Source organism: Falco naumanni, chromosome 4 (assembly GCF_017639655.2).
Source record: "Falco naumanni isolate bFalNau1 chromosome 4, bFalNau1.pat, whole genome shotgun sequence".
Taxonomy (NCBI): Eukaryota; Metazoa; Chordata; class Aves; order Falconiformes; family Falconidae; genus Falco; species Falco naumanni.
This window is the reverse complement of record NC_054057.1, coordinates 103,300,929-103,325,119: the sequence shown is the minus strand read 5'-3', so window position 1 is coordinate 103,325,119 and position 24,191 is coordinate 103,300,929. Positions and strand designations below refer to the sequence as shown.

Sequence of the window (24,191 nt, the reverse complement as noted above, 5' to 3'; positions counted from 1 at the left end):
CAGCAACCATAACCTCATCTATATGCACAGTAGCTGTTTCCTCCAGGATTAAAAGAAACAATGTCCTATCCAAACAACTTCACTGTCTCCATACTCTGTAACAGCAAAATATCAGAATAGTTTTTTGATGTTTGCCCCTTAAAGAAAGTGGAGAAAATGTTAGCCAGAAATACTCTGTCATTTCATCAAAAGGCCTATGAATGCTGCGAAGGGAAACCTGTTTCACTTGCCCTCCTCCCTCCTCAGTCAAACAAAAAAGAGCTGCTGAACTACACAACTGGATGGATATCAGAAATATCCAAGAGACAGATTCCAGCATTCCTGGAACACAATCAGACGTCAGTAAGTTTTTACTCAGAGAATGTAGTTAAATTCTATCTGGATTTAGTCACGACAACTGCTTTGTAGCCTTGACTTTAGAGCTTTTGATGACTATTCCTATAGCCATTTTCCACATCCTTCAAATCCAGGCTTTTATGCTCTCCCAAAACTTGACGCTGTTGACTCATCAAGAAGTAGAACCAGAAGCTTCTTCTGTAAAATTACTTAAGATGTAAATGTTTAGACAAAGACAAAGACTTTGAAGCACTTCCAGTAGAAGAGCCTGATGCAATAAGAAGTAGACTACTTTTTATATGGAGAACACACTTCTCATTATTTTTCTGGATTACTAGTTGCAATCATCCACCCATCCAATCTTTCAGCAGAACCTAGGAAGTTCAAACACTGAATTCAAAACACTTATGCACCTCACCAAATAAACACTCAAGCATTCACATTCCTAAATTGTCAGTACGTAGCCAAAGCAATATTCTCCACCAGTATCTGTTTTCGCCCAGCGGACTTCTGTATTAATCAAGTATCAGAAACAACTGCCTAAGCTATATACATGCTTGCGTACCAACACATGACCTAAGAATGGGATCTATGAAAGATACAAACCTTTAGAACATGCTTTCGATCAGTCCTTGTAGTAACTGTTAAAGAGTTAAACCCACCTTACCTGTAATTGGAATAAGTTTCCAATGCATTCCAACTTCTCCTATATTATTTGAGTTGGAATGTTGCCTGCGATATACATGTTCTACAGGTGTACTATAACAGGGACTGCAGTCTTCAAAAGTACTCCCAGTGCTTGCTTCCTAAAAAACAATAAAAATTCTCAGCTCAAACCTTTTTTTTTTTTTTCTTTTTTGGTAGCCATTAAGCTTTTACATTCTGAACAGCTGACAGTAAGAACACACCTGAGTTCACCAACCAAGTCAAATCAAGCTTGGAAATGTTTACATGAGGTACTTACACATTTCATTTACCCATTTGACAATTTCTGAGACTGAAATCTTCGCTGATGGTCTATCATTAAGTAAATAAGGCAGTCCTGAGCGCATGCCTCAGAGTACAGAAGCTGAGTGGGGCAGGGAGGAAAGGAGGCAAAGAGGGGAAAAAAATTCGGAAAACTGTCTGCTCCTTAGCCTTTTTGAGGGTGTTTTCTTGGTAGCTGACTAAAGCCATGAGATGGCACTACTGAGGAACCGCCTGCAACTAGCCTTAAGCCCTTGAACAACCCAATGTCATCTCATATTCCAGATAGTTAGAAGCAAAACAGCACAGAGATCAGAGGTAGGACAAACTCTTTCCTACTCCATGACTTAGAAATGGCTTTGTGTAGAAATGTCAGTAACACAGAACAACCACTCTGTAATGTGACTGAGCAAGCTGCTGGGGCACTCCGAACCCTAAGCAGAAATGCCAGAAAGGGTGTTCCGTCAGTTACATGCTGTCATGATAAGTATGCATGGAACACGTATACAGCACTGCAGCCAGCGGTTACACAAAGAGAGCTAGGGATGCGTTTAAGTGCTCAGAATTTTTCAGCTCTGCTCGCACCAAAACTAAAGCCAATTCCACAACCACCTTTAATATCCATCGAGCATTTAAGACCTTCCACTATGCATATTTCTCAATGCTTTCTCACTCAGACATTGCTAAAGGGACAGAAACAAGCCCGTCACCTTTTGCACAGTACAAGATGGGAAAATGAGGACTGCATGATCCTCACATGCATAGAAGTAAGGAAGATTTTCCTGCCCTATAAAATGTCTACCGCTATTAAAGCAGGAGAGAGAATACACTTTGAAGAGGCTGGACCAAGACCAATTCCCCAAACTGAAGCAATAGCTACAATTAGAGCAAAAGGATGCTTGATGACTGTAAGGCAGTAAGAATCACTTCATTGACCCTGAGGTAATGTCACTAGAAAAGGTCACTAACTCATACAGAAACAGTCACCTGAGGTAAGTTGTTGCCATTGGGGTTTTCTGTTTGCTTTTGAGATAACAGTCCACAACCATAAAGCATATTTAGTTTCCAAAGACAATTGGCTTAGTTTTGCCACTATGTTTTATTAACACAAGAGAGACAGGCTATCATTAAAAGGAAACTGCTCTCATTCTGCTTTTCTAGAGTAACTACTGATCGCCTGTGGATAAACAGTCTTGTTTAAGATACCTCCAACCAACTCCAAATACAAAATACAGAAAATAAAGTGAATTCTGTCACTTTCTTGCTTATGATGAGAAAGCAACAGGTGGAAAAAGGTCTTGAAATGATAAAGCCCAGGACTGATGTACTGGGTTTTGGTTTGCATTTTGGGGTGCATAAGCTTATGCAATTCTGGGTGCATAAGCTTTGAAAGAGACTGTCTCAGCTTACAACTGGGAAAAGCCTGGTCAAAAAAAGGCTCATTTCTGCACCAGAGATGGAATTTCACAATCATGACGAGTTGTCACATCTGAACCACCTATCAGTTCTTTAACCTAAAAAGGTTAAAGACTAAATAGTACACTGTTACCCTGGTTTCAGCTGGGATAGAATTAATCTTCTGAGCAGCTGGTGCAGTGCTATGGTTTGGATTTGGTGTTAGAATGATGTTGATAATAGATGGTTTTAGTTGCTGCTAGGTAGTGTTTATACTAAGTCAAGGACTTCTCAGTTTTTCAGGCCCTGCCAGCAAGAAGGCTGGAGGGGCATCAGAAACCAGGAGGGGACACAGCCAGGACAGCTGGCCTGAACCAGCCAAAGGGATATTCCATACCACAGAATGTCATGCTCAGTGTATAAACTGAGGGGATGGTTTGGCCAGGGTCTGCTGATCCTGCTCAGGGACTGGCTGGGCATCGGTCAGCAGGTGGTGAGTAATTGTTCTGTGCATCAGCTGTTTTCTTCTTTCCTTTCCCTTTGGATTTTATTCCTCTCCCCTTCTCCCTCCTTTTCATTACAATTGTTCTCATTATTTTATTATTTTTTTTAAAATCACTAAATTGTTCTTATCTCAACCCTCAAGTTTTACCTTTTTCCCAATTCTCCTCCGCATCCTGGGGCCAAGGGGAGCAGGGAACGAGCGAGCAGCTGGGTGGTACTTAGTTGCTGGGCTGGGGTTAAACCACAACAGTCGCTAATGGCCTGCTCTGCAGCCACTGCTGTGCGCGAGTCCATATGGAACAGCAACTATTGCCTTATAAGCCGCTTTTGGGCAGAGTAACAGCTAGGCAATAACTATGATGAGGAGCTCTCAAATCCCTCCCTAGCGAGACTAAGAATCACCCAGAAGCAGGAGATGGAAGGCAGTGTGCAAGCTGTTACAGTAATACTATACTTGTTCCATGCAGCAACTTCACAGACTGCTAAAAAAAAAAAAAAAAACTACCACCATAAGCAAGGTGAGAGCCAGAATAGAGGATCTTTTTTCCTACAAGAGGTGGATGACAACTGCAAGGCTTTGGTCTCAACAAACATGAAAAAACACCCTCAAATACAACACTCGGCCACAGAATGACAGAAGCTTTGCTGCCTATCGCTGGAACAGCTGCCTACGGCACTTACTGTAAAGCTAGTGAGGAAGACTGACCATGGCTGCTTTCCATCTTTCAGGTATTCTTAACTATAATTTCATTACAGAAAGAGTAGACATAAGGAACCAGTACACACATATTGAAGTTAAGAAAATTTCCATATACATTCCTACCAAACAGAAAAGCTTCTTCACAAAAAAGTGGCACAGCTTATCTATGTTCACCTATCTAAAAAAATAGTGGGTTTTTTCGTTCAGTCTCATAGTTTTTATGAAAACAGCACATTCATTATCAGCATCTATCAATATGGCAGTTTCACTTACTTTTAAACGTAGCGTGTGTTCAAGGCCTACTTCATTAGCCGAAAGCCGTAGATCAACATCAAAAGGGTAGGGCAAGCATGCCGCATCAGTTTCTAGTATCACTGGGCTCTGTGGGTCCTTAAAGTTAACATTTTCAGCCTGAGCAGTATTAGGAAGCGCATGATCATCTTTGTCCTGTGCTGGAATGGATTCATATTCATATTTTTGTCTCATATCCTCTTCAATTTCATCAGTGCTTAATCCTAAAGCTTGGTTTACAGACTGTGCCAACGATGAATCCAAGTGTCCTGCACTAGCTAGTGTTTCTAAAAGCAGTTTAATGAGGCCATGTGTGTCAGTAACAGCAGGGTCGGATACATCTTGCTGCCTCAAGTCAGTATCATGTCCACCAAGACCAGTATTAACTGAGAAAACAGAGTGTGGCGAATCCGAGGTTCTGCCCCCTTAGAATAGGGGGAGGAAGGGAAAAGTAATCCATTACTAAGTTTTAAAACGAAAGCAAAACCAGACCCAACCCAAACACCTGCCACATACCCACAGTATCACTCTTTAGCACCAATTCATACAGTACACATACATAAAATTTTTTGCTAAGAAAATAAAAACAGGTAGATATTGATAAAAAAGCAATTTCTAAAACTAATAGTCTTCCCCAGACAAATCATCACATTTTTTTAGATCACTTAACATCACACTATTTTATGCTTTAATAGAAGTCACATACTATGTTCTATGTATTTTATGGAAACCTTGTAAAATTCTCCATCCCTCGTTGAGAGAAAAAGATTAGTTTGAGCAAAATATTTACTTCTCTCCATCCTATCACTGTTGCTCCAGAAACTGTTGAGTATCTTAACGCTTAACTTCATAATTTATCTAAAACTAAGCATAATTCTAAAACCTTACCACGCCTATTTAAATTAAACATAACTTCATTATGTTTATTAATTACTATTATTAAAATAATAACAGGGTTATTATTCTTCTACTTATCCCCTTGGACGAGTAAATACCACAGGTATTCATATTATCCTTGGGAAGAGACAGGCCAAGGAACTACTTCAAGTATCTGATGAACCCCTAACTCATCATACATGGAAATACGGAACTGTAAGTGCTGTTTGACTAACAAAAATCTAATCATGTTTAGATACTTAAGCTCACAATATTTAGGTAAAATTTTTTGCAAGATAAATTACTTTTATGGTTATATAAAAACATGGAATTCAAACAAGAGACAGATATTGCTGTTTTGGTACCCCTGAAGGAGTTAAGTCAAAATATAGTTTTAAACAGATACCATTTTGATTACAGCCAGGCAAAAATGCATTCACATATTTTACATTAATAATCAAAGTAAAAAGACCCTGAAGGTTCAGACTTCCAAGCAGGAATCCCACGTTGCCCACCCTCTATCCCCTCCATCCACACATGCCAGTATCTTTTGCTCCTCTCAAAAGGGAAACTTATTCCTGTGATCAGCCACTCCATCTTCCAAAGTGATTCATGTACACTGAGAGTGGCTGGTGTTTGATGCAAATCCCCCTCTTCATGCCACCCTGCTCCCCAGTCTTCCCCCTTCTGAAGGGGGCCTGTATCACTGTCTTGAGAAAAAGGTCAGGGAAACAGAAATCAAAGTAGGTTTTTTGGCAGATCTTAAGTATCAGTATCTCTGATAAATATCTGAAGTTTGCATGTAGATGATTTCACATACAGAATAATGCAATCTTAGGTTGTTTCCTCTGTTCCACTACACACATTACTGGCTATTTCAAACTTAACTGTACTCATGCTTAGAAGTTTATTTCTCCCCTTAAATCCAAATTTATTAGGTATTATATAGGGTATTGGAGCCATAAAGAAAGAATTACAGCAATGCCTGAAGTCAAACTCTGCAAGAGACATTATGATATCAACTCTGCTTAGCCTTTGGACAGTTCCACAGCTAAGCTAATTCTTTGGAAGTCTGCCTTCCTTCCAAGGAGGCAGAACAAAAGCGGCTTCCATAACAACTCCTGTTACCTTGCCTCCTAGAAAAAGGCAACCTACATAAAAATAAACTTCATCTTCATTGATAGATCTCAGGGTAATGTTTAAATGAACCACCATGCATTAAAATATCCACAGGATGCAAAAAATATTCCATCTATAAACATTACATGTTAAGTATGCTTTGAAATGCAATATTTAAAGAGGAACTCCAAAAGACATCCTTACCTTCATACTGACAACTATTCTCTGAAGGTTCACTCATTTTTAAGTATTTCCGCAAGTGTTCAGAATGTTTTTCCAGCTTCCTTTTCAGACCACTTTTATTTCTAAGGTCTTCAGAATCAGAATCTCCACCTACATTTTTTTTCCTACACTGGATTAAGTTAATAAGTTCTTTGAGTCTATCGGGATCATAATCTCCAGAATGAGGCAGTTTGTGCTTGGCAGCAGTGGCTTCATATTTTGCACGGATTCTTTTCCCAGCTTTTGCACTGGCAAATTCAGAGTCTTCTTCTGTGGCTTCATAATCTGAGATGGGACTGAACTGTTGAAGTTTCCAGTTTCCTTCCATCAGTTCCTTAGCTCTAGAAACAGGTAGTTGATATGCCTCACAACCAAAAATATAGTTTTGCAAGGAGCTGTCAATATGAGATTTATTTTTTGGAGCAGAATAAAGAAATTTTTTGTCATCCAACCGTGACTCATACCGATATAATATAAATTCTCTATATTTTCCAGAGCCACTACAGCATCTTTTCACATACTCATGTATATACTTTTCCACAACAGTATTGAAATCTGCAGTAGTGTCTTTACGAGACTGGATTAAAGCAAAATGTAGAGACTGAATAAACTTTGTGAATTCTGGAATGATTTCCTGATTTTCGTGCAAAACCATGGTAGCTGGATTTTTCTGTGTTCCAAATGGAACACTTTTTTGTGCTGCCATAGGAGAAAAGGGAATTCAGAATTAAAATCAAATCATAAAGCTATAAATAAATGATGACTAGTTAACAATATTCTGTATTACACATATTTGGTGAAACACAGTTTGGAGTGACTGTGGAAAAATAACCCAAAAGCCAAGAAATTAATTTTTTTATGAAGTAACCAGCTTTAAGGCCTACTTAAAAGTCAACCTACTCATAGTCATGATGAACTGCTCACTTCCGTAATTTTGTAGTAGCCTGTAACCTAGATACACATATAATTTTCAATTTAAACCACTTTACTGTCCCTTCTAGAAGGTGGCCAACTTCAGAGGCTTACTAAGGTTTACCAAGAAGCAGGCTAACAGCTCCCTGAAAGAAACAGGTGAAACATTACTCCTTTCTATGCAGTCCTGATGCACTCATTGTGCTGCTTCTAAGCTCACTGGACCTTTCTAAAGTGATTCAGCTTAGTAACCCAGCAGAAATCTATACAGTTTTTTCCCTTCCTTTGCAAAGCAATACAACTCACTAAATCAAAGAGATGCAATACAGGCATGTGCCAGGAGCAAGATTGTCCTGGGAAACTATTAGATCCTTTTACCACATCCTTGAAACAGCAGCTCAAGAAAGCACTAAGTTATATCCTTTTCTTATTTGTTTATTCACACTCTTCCTTTCTTCCAATCAGGCTGAAACTTTCCTCCATTCAACCACCTGAACACCCTGGCGACTCAAGCCAGTTATTAACCTTGTGTCTGACAGAAACTGGAGCTCACACATCTTGGAAATGTCACAGCAGCAAGAACTGGAGTATTTTTAAGGAACTGGCATGCACACGCCATAATCTTATGTCTTTCCTCTTAGCCAATCTATAACTGATAAAGTTTTCACAACTGCTACTAAGAAAAATGTAAGGGGTTTATTAAAATAAGAAATACAGAGGGATAAGAATCTAAGAAGCTGTCAAGACTTAGGGCAAGAACCTCTTTGTAAAAGCAAAATGCCTGGAAAGAGTTACGTTTTGAGAGTATCACTTCTAACTCACAGCAGGCCAAAAAGTACTACATTCTGCTACTAGTACTACTCATTGCAAATTACAACTGTAGAAGATTCATACTTTGGGCTGAGACTATAAAGTCAAAAGTTCTACTACAGCCAAGTCCTTTCAGTCTTTTCTTATTACTTGGTTGTATCAATATGTTCTTTGCTCACTTACTCAGTTTTTGGTATGTATCTCAATTGGGGGGGGGGGAGGGGAGGAAATCACAGGTACATTAAAGACTTTCAGATGTTTGTCCTTAATGTTTTGATGGTTAAAGAAAGCCCTCAAACCTCTGAAATGCAATATTATACTTTCTAGTATAACTCTATTCCTATATTAACACTTAGATCTCTTGGAATAGCGATGCTCAGTTCTACTAAAGTATACAATCAAAAAAATCTGAACAAATTTTTACTTTCCCAAATATGAACAAACCTACCTAAAATATGTAGTGCGATAAAATACTTTTCTGAAGAAATAAACACTTCATGAAAACCATCACTATGACCATAACCAATGCAAACTGTTATTCCTGGTTTACACTGACACACCATAACACTAAAAAGTCTTCAACAGAATATAAACTACATTTAAATAAGCATGTACAGGACACTCAACAGTGAATGAACTTACCTGAGCTTATTACACCTCTAGGTTCTGGAAACAGAAACAATGCATGTAACATGCGGGGCCATCCAGTTTGGTGGTCTACAACACAGGAAAATAGAAACAGCTAAGAAGGAGAAAACCACTATGTTTCAAAAGACAATCGAGTACTCAAACCCCTCCCCACCTAAAAAACAAAAAACCCTGTGTATGCATACCATAAGGGGACATCATCTGCCAAGGAGAAAGAAGAAAAAGAAATCCTCTGTCCAGAAGTGGTTTCACAAGAACCTGTTTCCAAGCAAAAAAAAAAAAAAAAGTATTCCTTTTCAAACTAGAGACATCTGCTCACTACAAATATTCTTACTGTCTATAAGCTAAATTCCATCATGGATAGAGCAGTGCCCCAATATAATGCTTAAAGAATACGACAGCTAAGGAATTCCAGCTAGACCATGGATCTTGCAGCACACCTCAATTACTAGTTAGCAAAATTATTTTTAAAAACGGGAATAGTCAAATCTGTTACACTCACAAGTTTCTCTTTCTCTAATTTTTGAAGTAACCCCTCCAAGTGACTACCAGAACGGGACTTCTCCACAACTTCATAAAGGCTACAGTACATGCCGTTCTTCAACACTGACATGATAAAAGGGTAGAAAGAGAAGGTAAGAAAAAAAGAAACAAAACTGTAATTCAGAAAACTTTTTAATATTCTGACTTTAAAAAAAATAAGCTAGAACTATTTACCTTCTTTTGCTCCTAGGTAAGTTTCTTTGTAGAACAATGCTGGTGAAATTTTTTTCTTCAATTGATCGATGCTCACAACTTTTTCAACCTCAAGCTTCTCAGGACTGGAGATGAAGTGTAGAGGGAGGAAGAAACAAAAAAAAAACCAATAAAAGACCTCTTTCCCCACCTCCAACCTTAGTCCTACCCTCATTGACCAAAGAACTATTAAATACATGCTCTTAAAAACCAGTTCCTTTGACTATCTCACGAGTCAGTGGTGTTTATTCCTGCAAAGCAGCGTGTGTCACTTGAAAAACACTCAAACAGAACACAAAAAAAAAAAAACCGAGATGCTGACAAAATTGTGTGCACAAATGAAGAGCTCTGCACACACACAACTCAGTCTAGTCTGACATATTTAAAGCACCTAGTCAATCCGTATTTTAGATTTTCATCTGAATATATCCAAAATTCACAGGTGTCTACTAGAAAGCTTTAACAAAGTAATACTTTAAACTTGTTTAAATGGTAATACTCACAGTTTGCAGGGAAGGAAAGGACATGATGCTGATTTCAAAGAAACATGGCACAAAAGTTTGCCTTTATTCCAAAGCTGTCCCCTCCATAATGTATAGTTAGATTTATCTAAATTAAGATGGAGAAAGAAAGACTTAAGTGAAGCCACTTGCCAGGTGGGACGGAAAAGGAACGGCAGTAAAGAGGCTGCTGAATGTCCAAAAGCCGTTTAGGAAAAATTTCATACTAATACCAGACCAGCCAATAATATGTTAAATAATAAGTTAAAAGGTACCAGAAAGGGTGTTTACAATCCCATCTTGTTTTGACTTGCTTTGAGCAGAGTGAAGGAGGTTGGTATGTCTATTAAGCATGCCCTTGGTGCCAGCATCTGTGGAATTATATCCTTCACTTAACTGTCAACCAATTTCATACATACTAATATTTTGCTTGAATGAGGTTCAAAAAAAAAAAAAAGGCAGGACAGAGGATCATATTATTTAAGTGCCATTGAACAGGAGGTTTGGGAACAGAAGGTAAGTTCTTACTGCACTGTAAGTAGAAAAGGAGGGGGAAAGAGACTTAATTCTGTTGAGTTCTGGTTTGTTGTGGTAAAAAGAAGATACACATTAAGGTGCCTGTTTGATCATCCCATATCATGATGGGACACTTGCAATCAGTATGGCACAGGATAAAACTCAGGTATACTGTCAGCATCACTGAACTAGTTAAAAGACAAAACTACACAGGGAAAAAAAGTCCAAAACCTTCTGTGTCTTGTCATAAAATCAATAAATTTCAGTGCGTTCTCACCTGTACCTCTATCTGCGTTGAAGCTGTTTGATCTAACAAAAAGAAAAAAAGACAGTATGACTGGGTTGAGACAGAAACTTCTGGCTAACAAATATTACATTAAGGATACTTTATCAGTCTTAACAAAATAGCAACACTGATAATTCACCCACTGACCTCAAGCTATTGCTGCTGCAGCACCTTGTGCTATTTTAGATATTCTGATAACTATTTTTAGCACTACATGGTCCAGTCCCCACATGTGGACGCCCTCCCATCAGCATAGGTATCATACTGTATCTGTAATCAACTGCCCATTTAGATATTCTCTCCACAAGCAGTAAGATGACACCAGTGAAGAGTTCAGTGACAAAGTAGACAGAATCTTTCAGAATCTTTTTTTAGAATACCAAGCACGATAATGCTGCAAACATCTTTATGTCTGTGATTTTCCTCAGTTAAGCAAAAAAAAAAAAAACAAACCAAACCCAACGATCACTACACATGGATTCCACCTAGGCAGAAGGCAAGTAGGTGAAAAGAGCAGCAGAACTGCTTCCTACAGGGGGCCAGCCTACTGCATAAAACCGATTTTGTCACCTCTTGCTTGCATTAGAAGTATTTATTATGCTAAGTCCCTTTGACATGTCCATTCGTTTCAGCACTGTTCAGCTACATCAATTCTAAGCGACTGCCAAGAGCTATGAATTCTTCGTGCTGCATGCAGTTCTTCCAAAACTCATTTCCTAGCTTACCTTGACGGGGGCAAGAATTTTGGTACTTGCACCATTTCATCTTTATAAGTAAATGAAACGACAGCATAAGGACAAACATGTCTTGGTCTTCGCCTTATCTCATCAAAGCCATATTCATAGAAATAGTACTAGAAAAAGAAGTGAACACAATGTTAAATTAGAAGTCTGGTAAACTGTACTTTGCAAATATACTAAAGATCCATGATCTTTCTTCACAGAAAGGTGTACTCTTAGCTTACAAAATACATTAATACAATGATTATTTATTTAAATAACCAAAGGGAGTTTGTTTGAAACCAGTTATGGCAAACATTAGCTGGTACATAAAATAAGTTTAAAATTACTATAATAAATCACATCTATCTTCCTTTCACCAACAGTCTATTTCTTCAAAAGCTGATACCTAAAATAAAGAAGCTTTTAAATGTCATTCTCATATGTATTTCATAATGCAATCAATTAAGGTAATTTTTTCACCTTCTTCCTTTTTCAAACACTGACAGGATGGACACTACTTCAGGAGCTGATCAAGAATGAAAAAATAATTTTGCAACATTTATTTGAAAGTACATTTCTGATGAGGCAAGGGACAATTAACAAAAAAAATTCACTGAGGAAAGTAAATATTTCTGAGTTTTGGAGCCTATTCTTAGTTCACTCACAGAATTCTAACATTAAAAAACCCCATGAATTAAGGCAAGTTTGTAATGTGAAATAAAAACAAACATTCATCTTTAGCCATCTGATCCAGTGCCCAGCTCTGATTTACAGAAGTCAAAAGCAGCTGTAATACTGAAGAGAATGCTTTCAAGTAAGTATCCTAAAATCTATGGACTTGATGGAATAATCTGACTGCAACAGATTACTGCAGTAATAGAGATGGAACAGCTGGAGGGACAGAGATGCTTGAAATTGATTCCATTCTCTCTTCCCTCCCTAACTCCAAACCTGACAATTTGGTAAGGGAAATGAAAAAAAGGCAAAGGAAATAGAAAAAAAAAAAAAAAAAAAAAAGAAAAAAAAGAAAAACTGAAGAAAAAAAGAGGAAAAAACATTGCTGTTCTTTCCTAGCCAATGTTTCCCTTTCAGGGGTCTCATTTAATTCCCCCTAGCCAGTTCTACTTTTACACTTCATACTCCACGTATCTCCACTCCTCCTCAACCTACGCTGTAGTCCCCATGTACATTCCCTAGCCATTTCCTATTCCACCGACATCCTAATCTGAAGGAAGTCTACATCAGGTTCAGGTATATATAAAGAGAAGCAGGAGAGGCCAATTATCTTGTTCTCTTAATTTTTAATACAGGCATCTGTGGGCTACTGCTAAACATAGACCCTACTGCAGCTTTACAGGACATGTTCAGTATTTGTTATATCTTCAGTGATTTTATCTCGATCATTTCAAAAGCTCTGTTTCTAAAGTTTTTTTATATAAGAAGTTAAAACATGCTCAACTTTCCTCTACCTGAGTAAGTTCATAGGCTCGATAAGCCAACAAGGAGGTGACTTTATTTGCATTCTTTGAAACATGACACTCATGCTTTGGTGTTGGATCTAATGCACTCTTTACTGTTGATTCCATAGCTTTCATACCGATGTGGTCATATATGCTTTTCATTTTTCCCTGTAATAAAGCAGAAGAACTGTAAGTATAAGCTTTTTCCTGAAAACTGGCAAACTGATGGAAGAGCAGGGAAATGAAAACAGGCCATTAAAAAAAGCCATTTAGAGAAATACATTATCTTCATACTTTCAAAGAGAACAAGACATTTTCACCTTTTATAAAAAAGTATTATGCTTGATTTAAGTTCAATGTCAGTATCAGATTTTAAAGCTGGTAGGGTTCCAATTTCTCTCTAAGCAGATAATTGTGTAAATGGAAGCTAAATGAGTTAGGTTAAAATCACCTTTATTTTATCAGTCAGCAATACAATCCTTCAAGAATAAGCAAGATAAATTTACCTTTATTACTTTAAAGACAATCACATCTCCAGTTGCTCCAGCTTCTAGAGGATTAGGCTGTAATAAATCAGCATACCTGGAGATATATACACCTAAGAGGAGTATAAAAATGTAACAAAACCCCACATTACGTTGAATGTTAAAACATTATTGGAAGTTTAAGAACATTACATGGGATTAAAGCTCAACATATATCAAACAATAAAGACACAACAGTCTTTTTGGAATACGATCAGAGAAACGTGTAAAGGCCATGTTCACAATCTGCACCTTCAGGACAGCAGAATAAAGGTTTACTTGCATCCATTGCAGTATGAAATACCACAGCAGAAAACGGACACTAGCCCAGCTTGAAAGGAGCACACCCACATCACTGAAAGCATTGTGACCCAGAGGACAAGCCCTGCCCAAGGACTACACAAATACTGCTTTCAGGTGTTCCTTTTTTAAACAGCGTCCCACTGCACCATGTGGAGATAAGCAGTGAAGGCATCATTGAGAAATAATAGCCAGCTTTGGAACCATGAATTGACACTCAAATGGAAAGGTAAAATAATTTTCCTTTTCAACACTTCAACCATAATTTCACACATTTTAAGCCCTCATATACACAACTGTCATTTGTTGGTCTAGCTGACTACCTCAGGTGAGACAACTGTAACAGAACACAGGCAAGCACCCATTTTGCTTAGGTTCCTCTCATTCCAAGCCTGTATTTAGCTGCTTTGATAAATTGCTCCAGAACCCTTACCAGCTAAAACAGTAAAACAAATAATGTGCTCATATACCTTTGTTCTGCCCCCCTTGCATCTGTTCTCATTTCAACACTGACACTGCCACCTCTGTCTCACATTAGTCTCACAGAGGATGACAAAATGATTTCTTACTTTTCTAATAGAAAAGCTTTCCAAGAGAAAGTGAATCTTGCACTTTCAAATCTCTTAACACCTTGTGATTCTTCCAAGTCTCTAATTTATCTATGCTTTTCTTGGATTTGTGAGTAAAGAACTTGAGTTCTATCTACATCAATACTAAGCTGAGCTACTATTTCCATTAGGTATTTCTGAATGCATATACATGCACAGATTTACATACAAACACAGACAGGCACACAATCAGAGATTGCATTAATTCTTTGGTCTCCCAATTTTACTGGGAAGACATGATACATTGGTTTGATTTAAGCCAAAATGGGAATTAGGTCTTCCCTTTGAGAAAGACATTTAAACGAACTAGTCAAAAATAGATACATGTTCTGATGTCAATCAGCTTTGCTAAAAATAGCTAGCTGTGATGTTCCTGCAATAAGCAAAAAAAAAAGGACTGAAAGTTTACACAACTGCATCACATTATTTGCCAACTCATACCGAATAATACCAGCACATATCATGAAAAGATAGTTACCCATGGAAGGGCTGCCGAGAATTGTTATTTTGGAGTGGCCCACCTGCAGCCCCTTTTCGCAAATGCCTTGGATCTGGAGAACACACATTTTTTTAAACAAGTTTATCAGGAAAGCCAGTGTATGAACAGCACAAACAGTGAGAAACAACAATTACAGAATTTTGATTAAGCTAAAAACAAACAAACAAAAAAAAAAACCCACCCCCCCCAAAGCACACTCCCAAAAAACCCTTACAAACAAAACCACCCAGAAGTATGACTCTGAACTGCTGTATAAACTGTTAACCTGTGCAAGTCGCTCCGTATGAAGCAGTCACACAGACTCAACTGTATCTTAATAAAAACCAGCCTCCCTATACCTTAAACACACATTAAGAACATTACTTGCTTTTAAGACACAAAGCAGAAGTAAACCTGCCAGATGACTGAATACTTAAGAAATCCTTGCACTGAAGCACAACAGAAAATCTCTTTCCATCACTTCTATTAAAAACATATGATCTAGAGACACTGAAGAGAAGGTCCATTTTTTAATATTATAGGTTACTTTCTCCTTAAGGTAGGTAATCTGTTCTTAACACTCAACAAAAAAACCCAAAACAAACCAAAAAAACACACAGCAAAAAACAACTGCAATGAAAACATACAACATTGATTTTCAATTTTAAAAAAATTAGCACAAAACAAATAAAAACCCACATGCCATCCAGAAAATCTACCCTTTTTTATAAAACAGAGAAGATACTTCAGAGACATGTAAATGGAGCACCCCAAATAGCAGAGAAAAAGGATTTAAAGTGACATATCTTTCCCACCCTTCTATAACTTTCAGTGCTGAATTTTGCAAAAGTAACTTAAATATTAGTAACTGTCAATAAAAACAGTTTAAAAACCAAAACCTCTTCAATCGAAAAAGAAGAGAAAGCATTTTATATACAGGGTTTTTTTCTTACCTGAGGTCGATCAACCATCAGAAATGCATAGGTTTCAGAAAGCTCTTTTTCTAGGCGACCATCAAATTTCAGCTCTCTGCGTTTTTCTGTGAACTATTATTACAGAAAGTTCTTAACACATGTAGACAGCTGACTGCTATCACATTCAAGTGTCTATGTTTTAAGGCCTCATCTACATTAGCAGATCCAAGTGTAAAAAACCGTAAGATAATTTGAATCAGACTACAGTATGCTAAAATTAAATTTCAAAAACATTATACCTGTGGGAAATATTGGCTTAATCCGCAAAAAAAAAAAATTATTTTTTAAGGAAAAGACACTCTTCAAACAAACCTGTGCATTAATGTTTGCAGCATAACTACTTAGAAGCATCCAACTCAATGCTTTCCATATGATCTTTGAAATTCCAGAAATAAGCCTTTATTCGCTTTTTAGGAGACAGATAATAAGAGATTATGTTGTGCATGTACTTCTGCAGTTGCAACTCACTTTTGAGGTGGTTTTCATCAGCTGCAATACTCATTAGCTGCAACCATGAGTCATAAACTTTACAGCAGCAGAAAAAAAAATGCTGCAGAATTTACCTTATAGTTTCACGATAGTAATTACAGCAAACCAATTATATATTCTATTACTCCATACATTAAGCTTTTTGGCACCAGAACGGAAAACTTATTTCAGAGTTATGAAAGCAAGCCAAGACTGGATTTAAGACACACCAGATAAGGTACAGCAGAAGCTTCAACCAAGCTGCTCCACTTACTAGTTCAAGCAATCCACTCTTTTAGGTACTACTTCTTGGAAAACAATAAAACTACAGAGACTGTGTAAACTTAGCATCAGAACAATATTTTAACCTTAAGTTTCACAGGAAGCATCAGGCCTTTCAAATCAGACACTGCAATTATCTTTCCAGGTTATTAAACATACATAAAAATTAAGAAAATTTTTGAAAACTAAAACCACACAGAGACAAGCAATGCCAAATACAATTCTTCTTTCAGTCCTTTTGAGTATATGGCAGGCAAGATTTTATGTTTACGCTGTAATAAACTTGCCTGAAAAATAGCTGCTTACATTTTTGGGGATGTGTTTGCAACTGAATATAAAGCACATAAGTAGAAAATAACCTCCAGCAAATTTCATTTGACTTGTACCTTACTCAAAGTGAAGCTACAAATATACTCACTTCCTTTTCCAAAAGTTCACTATGAACTAAGCTGGCTCTCTTGTAATTAAAATTGGACACTGAACTTGGTTCCAAGTAAGACGAATGAAGAATCTTCACAACATCCTCAAATTCTCGAGAGCCTACAGCTACTGGCTGAAAAAGTGCTATAAAAGAGAACAATTAAAATCATAAGCTCCAATACACATCTGAAAAACAATTAAAAATTTTCCAGTTCATGCATAAACATATAAACATAACAGTTTATGCATAAAAATAAAAGGTTCATGATTCAATTTAGAACACAAAACACCTAAAATACTTGTAAAACATGGAATTTGGGCTAGAAAGTTTAAGTTAAAGTTGCCTAGAATTACAGCATCTTAAAAAAATAACGTTTCTTTACACTTTCTAAACACTACTCTTGAACAGCTAGTTCTCAGAAGCTTGTAAGAGAAGCACCTCAAGTCTGAATTTACCTTTTGAAAACATCTGATATATGTTGCAAAACACTGTAATTAAACTAATTAGCTCTTTTAATCAAGGACCAGGAACAAATTGCACTTCTAAAAACCTCAATAACAGTTTCATAGCTTAGCCTCTCTTTAGAGCCCTTACGGCAGTTTTTGTTTGTTTGCTTATGGTAATTATGCTGAATATGAATAAATTCAATGCTGTCTTAAGGAGTCCAATAAGCTCCTATAATTAAAAACCACACTGCCTGTGTTCATGCTTTATGATAACTGCTTTAAAAGGAAACCTCTTCATTTGTTGTTGCACAAATTCAAGTACTGAGCAAACCTTTGCCCGAGTTCACACGGTAAAGCACTCATCTCCCCAGGCTTCTTCATTTGTTTGGGTACTGAAAGTGACAAACTGATCAGAAGGGCAACCTGAGCATGGCCCAGCAGAGAATCTAAGTGCGGATTTTGAGAGTAATGTCTCAAAAAATAATACATACTCCTAGGGGAAAATTAACTAGTTCATTATGGCAGGTTTTCTCCTCGGGTAACTTCCAAAATACAGAAAGCGCAGTATTTTTGTGGTATTTGCAAACTTCAGGCAGTAAGTATTTCCAGCAGATATGTCCAAGAGTGCTTTAGTTTATTTTCTTACAAAGGGCCTGTTTTTCCCTACTAAAACAAGCACCCGGACCATCACCACCTGAAGTTGCTAGAAGTTACAATAGTTAAGAATGAACTACAGTAGCACTAGTCTCACATAAAAGACAATCCACCATTACTCTAGCAGCAAATTAAATTTAATTACATCTTTAGAGTGTATCTCCAACTTCATTAAATAATATGGTAGTAGATTTAGATGATAATCTTTTCCTCATTTGCAGGAAATAATTATTGCATTAGCCTCAATATAAAATACATGTTCTAAATGAAAACTGAACTGTTCATCTAGTAAAAGTTGCATTTACACACACACTTTATAACGTAACACCATAACTGCTAACTAAAGTAAAGCAATGATTCCAACACCAGCAACAAGTAAGTGATTTTTTAAGAGAGGAAGTTATGAAAGTGATTAAGAAACCGATCTTATATAACATCCTTTTTAGTTACAATACTTTCATTCTTGAAAGGCTGACAGCAAGACGGGACAGACAAAAGGTAACTCAAGTGAATGAAATTCTCAGCCTCAACTTAGTATTAGTAAGATTGAATGCACTATACTGAAGAAACACTTATTAGTAAAATATAAAGCAAGCCTACTACAGATACACATACTGGACAGCACCTCCTGTTCCACCCCATCCTCAAACACCACTTATATCTTTCTGACAAGGAGTTACTAAACCGTAGCATTGTAACGCATGAGTTTCACACATTGCCTGTTCCTCTTCTGTGGAAAAGGACCAGTTAAGACAGAAGGTCACCAATGCCAGCTGCTTGCCCAAATTTCCTGTTTCCTTCACAGTGATTATTGTACCTCACCCCTTCTCCCTTTTTCCCCTCTAGAAACGCATGCTCAAAACCAGCCTATTTCTTCCACCATGAGTCCAGGCAAGTAGAAAACTCTACAGGAGTAGGTAGAAAGAGTGATTACAAACTATACACAATGTCTTGCCTACTTCCCAGATGCAAATCTAGGAAGAGGCATATTATTACACCAATTAATATCCTGTCATTCATTCAAATATTAACTACATTTCCATTTGTGTTTAAATATTTCCTGGTTTGTGGAAAGTTCCACGGAGCGAGCCGAGACAGACTTGCCCAAGAACAGCATGTCCCCCTGTTCTTCAGCTAGGGAAAACCTACATGAACTACTATCAGGTCTCAACAGATTTATGGAAGAGCTCTACCTAATCCCTTAAATTACAGAATACAGCAAATGAGAGATTTTTTTAAAGATTGTTGCAGGGGGTTTTTTCCTCAATTTCTTAGCAGAGAACCGAAAGCATGGTTTACTACCGTTGTTACTTATTGTTCAGTAATATATGTACTTTCTTATATATTTTATACCCCAAACACACCATCTACATTCACCAGAGATACTACTGAAGCTAGAAGGGCTGCTGCTACCTTTGCAGTAAAGACAGATCAAAAGTGAAACATTTTAAAGTACTTGGGCACAAAAGTCATTTTTGAGATTCCAATTTTTCAGTTTGAGAACATACAGAGCATTAAAACAAGACTGATTCCACCTAAATGATCACATCAGCTCAAGAACAAGACGTTATAACCATCTTTTACTAGAAAAAGCTTAATAATCAAAAAACCTTTTAGTAATGGAATTTCTATTCCTTTGATGTGCACTGCCCACTCAATACAAAGTGAACAAGAACTACACATATGATCTTGCTTTAGTTTACTTCATGCATAAATTAAGAGTGATTGGCTTCACAATCAGATGTCATTATTGACTGAGGAAAAAAGTAACGTGAATGAAATTTGTTAAATGTATGCTCCTTGCAGAAGTAATAAACTGCTTATGCTCTGAAGATTGCTTATAAACACGGAATTTTATCACCAAATCCTACTGCCTATCTGCCACCTTTTCATATACACTGGTAGCAGACAACCCACAATTCGGTTGAGAACTAGACAGCACCCACTAAGCATTTATTTGTCAGGGGCAGCCTGCTGGTTTAGTATCTATTGCATTCTATTTGTGAGTAGCCAAATGATGGATGGAGCAAGGAATAAACTGTACTGTAATCATAAAGCACAAAACAAAGCCACTTAGCTTTGAATTTCAGATAAACCATCATACACAGCAGTCAAATTTGTTAGAGTGCACAGAACAAGCTTTTTTTCCTTCTCCAAGTAGGACTCCTCAAACACACTCATCATATGCTTCATGACAGGCTCAAATCCACTTCCCCCATCTTCCAGAATCTGAGGCACTCCAGGCTTCAGGTTCTTACTAAAAACCTGCAACATTACCTAACGAGACAAGCAGCAAGCCAATACTTTTCATTTATCATCTCAGCACTCTGCCAAAGGGCAGCTATTTTCTGCCAGGTTAAGGTCACTGTGGAAGGGCCTGTATTTCCTCACTTAAAGGAAATCAGAAGCAAGCAAAGAATGAGAAGTACTAAACTAGAACTTCTGTACCAAACCCTATGTTTACAGGCAAAGAATGAGATTATTAAGCTTATCTCCAGTCCTACATTACTTCAGAGATCAGCAGTGTGTACATACATATTTTTCAGGCTCACGGTGCAATCCTGACGTGGGTATGCTGCACCTTTATCAACCCATCTCAATTAAAACAGTAATTTATGTAAGGACTATATTGCAGTATCCTTATAGCACCTACAAATGAATTGTTGGGGTTTTGCTGGCTTGTTCTGCAGAAGTATGTAAGAAAATACTGGTTTTGTTCAGCTTCTACCATTTCTTTCTTCACTATATTGGAACATATGTATTTTCAGGTGTTTAGCTAATACAGTACCTAGTCTAGGGACGGACAGACTGGAAGTCCAGATGCATGTAATTCCCTAGAGGCTTGAAGTTTTTCTTTCACAGTGGTCTGATGCTTCAACTTAAGAAAACTGAGTTTGCAGTTAGCAGGTTGGGTTCTTTGGGTATTTTGGGGTGTGGGCGTGGGGGAATGTTTCATTTTTTAAGTTAGAATGTGAAGAAGACAACAGAGACATTCTCTTTAAGGAATCCTGAACTAACTGTTAAGTGAAGGTAAGTAAATTACTTTTGTTACCAGCCAAGTTGGCAGAACGTTGGCATTCTTCTCAAACAAGTGTTTCTGCTACAAAAACTCCATTGAGAAGAACCGTTTTATTTTAAGTCTTCATTTTTGAAGACCAAGACCAAAAATCTGTGGTGTTGATGAATCACAACATTGTTATTTTTATGATTTTTTCAGCCCAAAATGTCTTGCTCTCAAAAGGTCTTAAGAGTTATCAAGTTCAAGGATTGCTTACTGAAATCCCTGTGTTGAAATACCATGTAGCAGATACATCTCTCTACCACAGACACGGAAAATTAGAAGACAAAAGCAAGGCAAAATGAACCATCAAACACCATTAAGTAGAAAAGAGACAGCCTAGACCTCCAAGCAGTACTGTGAAGACTGTCATGGATAAAAGAAAGATCATTTTCCTTTTCCCCCCACTCAGCCTGAGAAACAGCAGTCATTTTGTTAACTTGGTCACCTAGAGAAGTCCAACTGCAATCAACAACCACCCACTTAAGCCACTGGTTACTACCCGAGCATGTATTTTGGTATGAAGACCACCCAGAGTTAGTTCAAAAAATGATCTTCCACCACTTGATCTTGAAAATTTGTTTTCCTCATCCTATCAAAGAAGGATCTTCGAAGTCTCAGGCAGACTTGGAAACCTGAGAAGATCTGACAATCAAATTAGAAGAGGCCAATAACAACAGCTAAGTACTAGGATTAAAAATAAATAAATAAACAGCGATCAGCTACTCAAGAGAGTGTCACACTATTACCAAACTGTATGTACCAAGGAAAGAGAAGCCTTCACGCCAGTTCTAAGTAGGAAAACAAATGCACATACAACTTAAAAAACCCCAAACCTCACAGCCAACCTTTCTTAGAGTTTGGTTTCCTGAATTCTTCCGCTGGGGGGATGGGGGGGCAAAATCAGAAGAAAGATTCTCTGTGACAACTAACCACAGTTAGTTTTAAGAAGTATGTTTCCTCCAGATGCATTTCTCCACATTAACAAAATTCTTTCTGCTGACTTTCAGTCCCTCATTGGTCTCCAAATAAAAATTCCAGGAAGGCTAAATAAACAGCTACATCCCACGTTTTCCAGGATTTTTCCCTTACGTTTTTGCTTTGCAGATTCAATTTTTAATTGCTTCACAATAAAAATTGTTTCCAAAACACATTTTGTGCTTAAAAAAAAAACCCAAAAAACACTTCAGGGAAAAAAAAAAACACAAACCACCAACCCCACTCAAATAACAAAGTCATCCTGTACAGATTTTTATAGTTTGTACATAGCAGATTAGTCTTCCCAACAAAGACAGCAGGTATCTCTCAGGATGGTATGTCCAGTAATAAAATAGAGGTTTAAAGAGCGAAACAAGGACAATCCCAGTACAAGAAAGGATGGAAGAAACTTCCATGTATTTTTTCATGCTGGAATTTTGAATCTGGCCAAGACAGCTCTTTTGAGAGGGACAGATGATATTCTGATTATTCTGCAATTACACAAGATGTATTTGAACACTGGTACTAAGCATATTTTAAGTATATGCCACTACAATGTCAGATGATTGATGCACCGCTAATCTTCTAGTTTAGCTCCAAAACTGATTTAATTACATAATTTCTCAAATGCCAATACTAATTCCAATAGTGATTTGGCTGTCCTCAAAGATCACGCTGGCAGCCCACTTTTGTTAGCCTTGCCTATGACATGCTGTCCCACAGTGCTTTGCATTACGGTATCACATATAAGACCATCAGCAACTGTAAGACCACAAGCACTGTGGACAGAATGGAGGGAGGTCTGTTTTGAGAATTCTGGAAAACTTTTAAGTTGCCAGTAAAACTTTAAGTTGCCCTAAAAGTTTTTAGTAAGCTGAAAGGGAAAAAAAAAAAAAAAAGAAAAAAAAAATAAAAGACAAGTACACTAGAAAGTAAGCCCTTAAGAACAAGTCAAACGACCTTGACATTAGCGAGTGAATTTTTGAAGCAGGGTAAGAAGAGCTTCCCCTTCTACTCTAGAAGCTTGATGTTTGAGCTACATATTATAAAACTTTTTAGTCTGTAGGAGATGGCTCTCCATAAGCAAATGATGAATTTGATGACCCAAAAAGGTATTTTGCAGGTTTTCATTCACACTGGAACCAAATGGTAGGAAGCAACTTCAAGAGTCTGTGATTAAGTACTAAACATTTCTGAGATATATTTAAAGGTATTCAAATGAAACCACACTTGGGTCTGATATATGGAAGTGCAAGAGGTACCATGTTTTATCCAGACATTTTTCTGTCAGATGAAAAATAAGAGACTTTTTTTCCTATAAATCAACCCAGTCCTTTTCACAATGAATCTCTGCCAGACCTGTATCCCCCCTTGCATGGTGGCAATGAGAAAGAAAGGGAAGAAAAGGAAAAAGGGGACATTACTGCCAAAAATGGAAGGAGGGAAAGGGAAGACTGGATAATGAAATAAACCTACCTTAATTTCTTTCTTACAGAAGAAAGCATTTCAAGAAGTTAGATGTTAGACTCTTCTCTGAAGAACTAGAAGCCTATGTGAACAGGTATTTTTGTGCTATGTACCAAGTTACTGACCCCATGCTGCAAAAGGTCAAGAACTGAGGTAAGTTTCAGGGAGGAAATAAGACATGTCTTCAATGCCACTTAACAAATTCAAAGATAAGCAGAAGCCAATGGAGTCTCATGAAAAGCAAGAAATACCACAGGCTTTTAGAAGAAGAGTCATTTGAAAACCAAAAAACAAACCCTAGACGCTTGGAAGAGGAACGCTTCCAAGCATGTGAATGTGGGACACTCACTTCCTCCCTGCAAAGTAAGAAACTTTCAGGAGATAAGAACAGTCTTCTTTCTGCATATCATCAACGAAGGTCAACTCTGCTCAGGGTCTGCTAGTCTACCCCAAACAGGATTACACCCCTCTCCTGCAGGGAGGAGGTCAGGGGGAAGAGAACAGCGAACCATCTTCTCTGCGCGTCCGTGTCCCA

General features: G+C 37.5%; 1 protein-coding gene across 6 annotated transcripts in view; it reads right to left on the bottom strand.

Moving 5' to 3' along the window:
• Positions 1–24,191, bottom strand: part of TASOR (transcription activation suppressor) — a 34,749-nt gene that overhangs the window by 9,647 nt on the left and 911 nt on the right. For 4 of the 6 annotated variants that reach the window (XM_040592857.1, XM_040592858.1, XM_040592852.1 and 1 more), the window contains exons 2-16: positions 17,051–17,196; positions 15,862–15,954; positions 14,909–14,981; positions 13,505–13,596; positions 13,008–13,166; positions 11,542–11,669; positions 10,808–10,839; positions 10,018–10,123; positions 9,497–9,600; positions 9,282–9,385; positions 8,965–9,037; positions 8,774–8,848; positions 6,392–7,108; positions 4,175–4,617; positions 1,004–1,142 (exon numbers count right to left, since the gene is read on the bottom strand). In XM_040592857.1, the coding sequence (XP_040448791.1) occupies positions 1,004–1,142; positions 4,175–4,617; positions 6,392–7,108; positions 8,774–8,848; positions 8,965–9,037; positions 9,282–9,385; positions 9,497–9,600; positions 10,018–10,123; positions 10,808–10,839; positions 11,542–11,669; positions 13,008–13,166; positions 13,505–13,596; positions 14,909–14,981; positions 15,862–15,954; positions 17,051–17,196 (2,484 nt within the window). The remainder of the gene's footprint in view (positions 1–1,003; positions 1,143–4,174; positions 4,618–6,391; positions 7,109–8,773; positions 8,849–8,964; positions 9,038–9,281; positions 9,386–9,496; positions 9,601–10,017; positions 10,124–10,807; positions 10,840–11,541; positions 11,670–13,007; positions 13,167–13,504; positions 13,597–14,908; positions 14,982–15,861; positions 15,955–17,050; positions 17,197–24,191) is intronic. The other 2 variants (XM_040592855.1, XM_040592856.1) reach the window with 2 other exon arrangements.